This window comes from Phaseolus vulgaris, chromosome 1 (assembly GCF_000499845.2).
Source record: "Phaseolus vulgaris cultivar G19833 chromosome 1, P. vulgaris v2.0, whole genome shotgun sequence".
Lineage (NCBI taxonomy): Eukaryota > Viridiplantae > Streptophyta > Magnoliopsida > Fabales > Fabaceae > Phaseolus > Phaseolus vulgaris.
The window spans coordinates 5,710,171-5,712,549 of record NC_023759.2 but is presented as its reverse complement, the minus strand read 5'-3'; the positions used below and the strand labels follow the sequence as shown (position 1 = coordinate 5,712,549).

Here is a 2,379-nt window from a genome sequence, read left to right as displayed (position 1 = left end):
AGTGGTTAGTGCAGCTCTGGTTCAAGAGGTGGAGAATGAAGGACGACCGATATACTTCGTTAGTCGGACGCTCCATGCGGCCAAGACGAGGTACCAGATGATTGAGAAGGTGACCCTCGCCCTAGTCCTGATGATGGCCAGTCGGATGCGGCCATACTTCCAGAACCACTCCATCACGGTAAGAACCGACTACCTCATTTTTAAAATTTTATCTAAGTCAGACCTGGCAAGATGAATGATAGGGTGGTCGGTTGAACTTTCGAAGTTCGACATTCGGTACAAGCCAAGAGACGACATAAAATTTCAATGTTTGACCGACTTCTTCGCCAAGCTCACACCTCTCCTTAACCTCTCGACCGGATGGACGCTATATGTGGAGGACTCCACAAACAGGACCACCACGAGTAGAGCAGGAACAAACGCGTTGATGCCGTGTAACAAACCCGTTGAGAAAAGTAAAATAAAAAGAGGAAACAAATAGGGTGTAGCAAGAGGTTACATACATATCTGACCGAGACTCATAGTTCATTAATGGCGGCCTCTCGTCCGCCGACGCCACAATCCACCGCGTCAAGCATTATTCCGCTGCTGCACCAATCCCAGTTTCTTCCCGATCTAGCTACCCTCCAACGGCGATTACAGATGATATTTGAAGGTGCTAGAGAGAGGTGGGTGTATGCAATTTACTGGAGGTACTCCCCTACCGATTCCCTTTTCTGTTGGGGTAACGGCTATTACCACGACAATAGCAAAGTCCAAAAAACGACGTCGCCCACAGAGCAGGCCCAGCGCAAGAGCGTTTATAGGTTATTCAGATTCTTAACTTCAGGCCCCTCGGCCACCCATAATTACTGCGACCAAGACGTCACTGATCCAGAGTGGTTGTTTTTGCTCTCCCCTAGTCACACCTTTGTCAACGGCAGCGGCATGCTGGGCCAGGCTTTCTTTCATCCGAGAACGGTTTGGCTCACCGGGTCAGCCCAGTTATCTGAATCGGCCTGCCAACGGGCCAGGCAGTTACAGCAGTCTGGGCTTCAGACGATGGTTTGCATACCGTGTCCAAACGGCGTCGTTGAACTGGCCTCCTCCGAAGTGGTTCTGCCCAACCCTGATTTCGTGATCAAAGTGCGAGATTTGTTCAACTTCAACGACCCACTCGCGGACCTCACCTCCGCCGAAATCATACGACCACGGTAACTCCAGATCTTACTATAATACTCATTTTAAAATTTTAATTTAATCACTAAATTATTAAAACATTTTTTATAAATACTACGTTGCAGAAATAGTTGTTATATTTTTATTAAAAGTTCTACGAAAAAACTGATAAAAATACATAACTATTTATTTAAAATTAAGATAGTGAATCTTGAAATATTAAATGCATATAATAACTGAGCACATGCATTAATAAAAATTCATAAATATATATATATTCATATTTAAACAAATTTAGTTAAATAAATGCATCAAAGTTTAAGCTTCAATTTAGAATGGCATGATTGAAAAAGAGGAGACCTTTTTTTAATGAAGAGCTTGAGTTAAATATATAGCGTGATGGGTCCAGAACCATTTTTGGTTTTTATATTTAATCTACGAACACATGATGACAGGGAAGATAAATGGTTGCATGAAAGAGCAAATATTGAGATGCAAAATCATGAAAACGAGAACTTGTCTAAGCAATCTCGAGGAAAAGAAAAGGAAAGTGATTCAAAAGGCTCATGGTTCTTGTTGTCAGGAAGTTCCAATGGAGACTCTCATACCACACGTTCCCATTCTAACGACTATCCTGGCCCCTCCTGGATTTAATTTATGTTTATCCCTTTTTTTAATTTTTTTTTTCACAAATTTATGTGTGTCTGCATTATATTTGTATTTTATAGTATTTAACAATATTTTTGTAGTATATTTGTATTTTATAATATTTGACAATGTTTATGTATCCGTTTATTTGACAACATTGGATATCAAATATTTAAATATTTGACAATACTTGTGTATATGTATTTATACATATAAAATAAGCATATAGATATTGAAAGTAAATGAAACAATTTTTTATTGTTCGCAACATGTCATCTTAGAAGAAACAAAGATTTAAATGTGACATCCAATCATTATCAAATAATGTAGATACAAATACATTGTGAAATATTATAAAATACAAATATATTGTCAAATATTATAAAATGTAGATATATATAAATTTATGAAAATAAAAATAAAAATACAGATACACAAACACTATCATGCTTGTGTTTTTATAATAATAATTTTAAAAATCATATTAAAAATGTAAAATTATTAATAAAATCATATTAAAAATGTAAAATTATTAATAGGTTGTAAATGAGTAATTCATTATTAGATCTATCA

At 37.0% G+C, this 2,379-nt stretch overlaps 1 protein-coding gene across 1 annotated transcript; it reads left to right on the top strand.

Annotated features, from left to right (window-relative positions):
- Positions 1 to 347: 347 nt before the first annotated feature.
- Positions 348 to 2,011, top strand: LOC137813330 (transcription factor MYC2-like). Its single transcript, XM_068615490.1, has 2 exons — positions 348 to 1,193; positions 1,614 to 2,011. Exons 1-2 carry the CDS (start codon positions 532 to 534, stop codon positions 1,810 to 1,812), a joined length of 861 nt encoding a protein of 286 aa, XP_068471591.1. The 5' UTR covers positions 348 to 531; the 3' UTR covers positions 1,813 to 2,011.
- Positions 2,012 to 2,379: the final 368 nt, after the last annotated feature.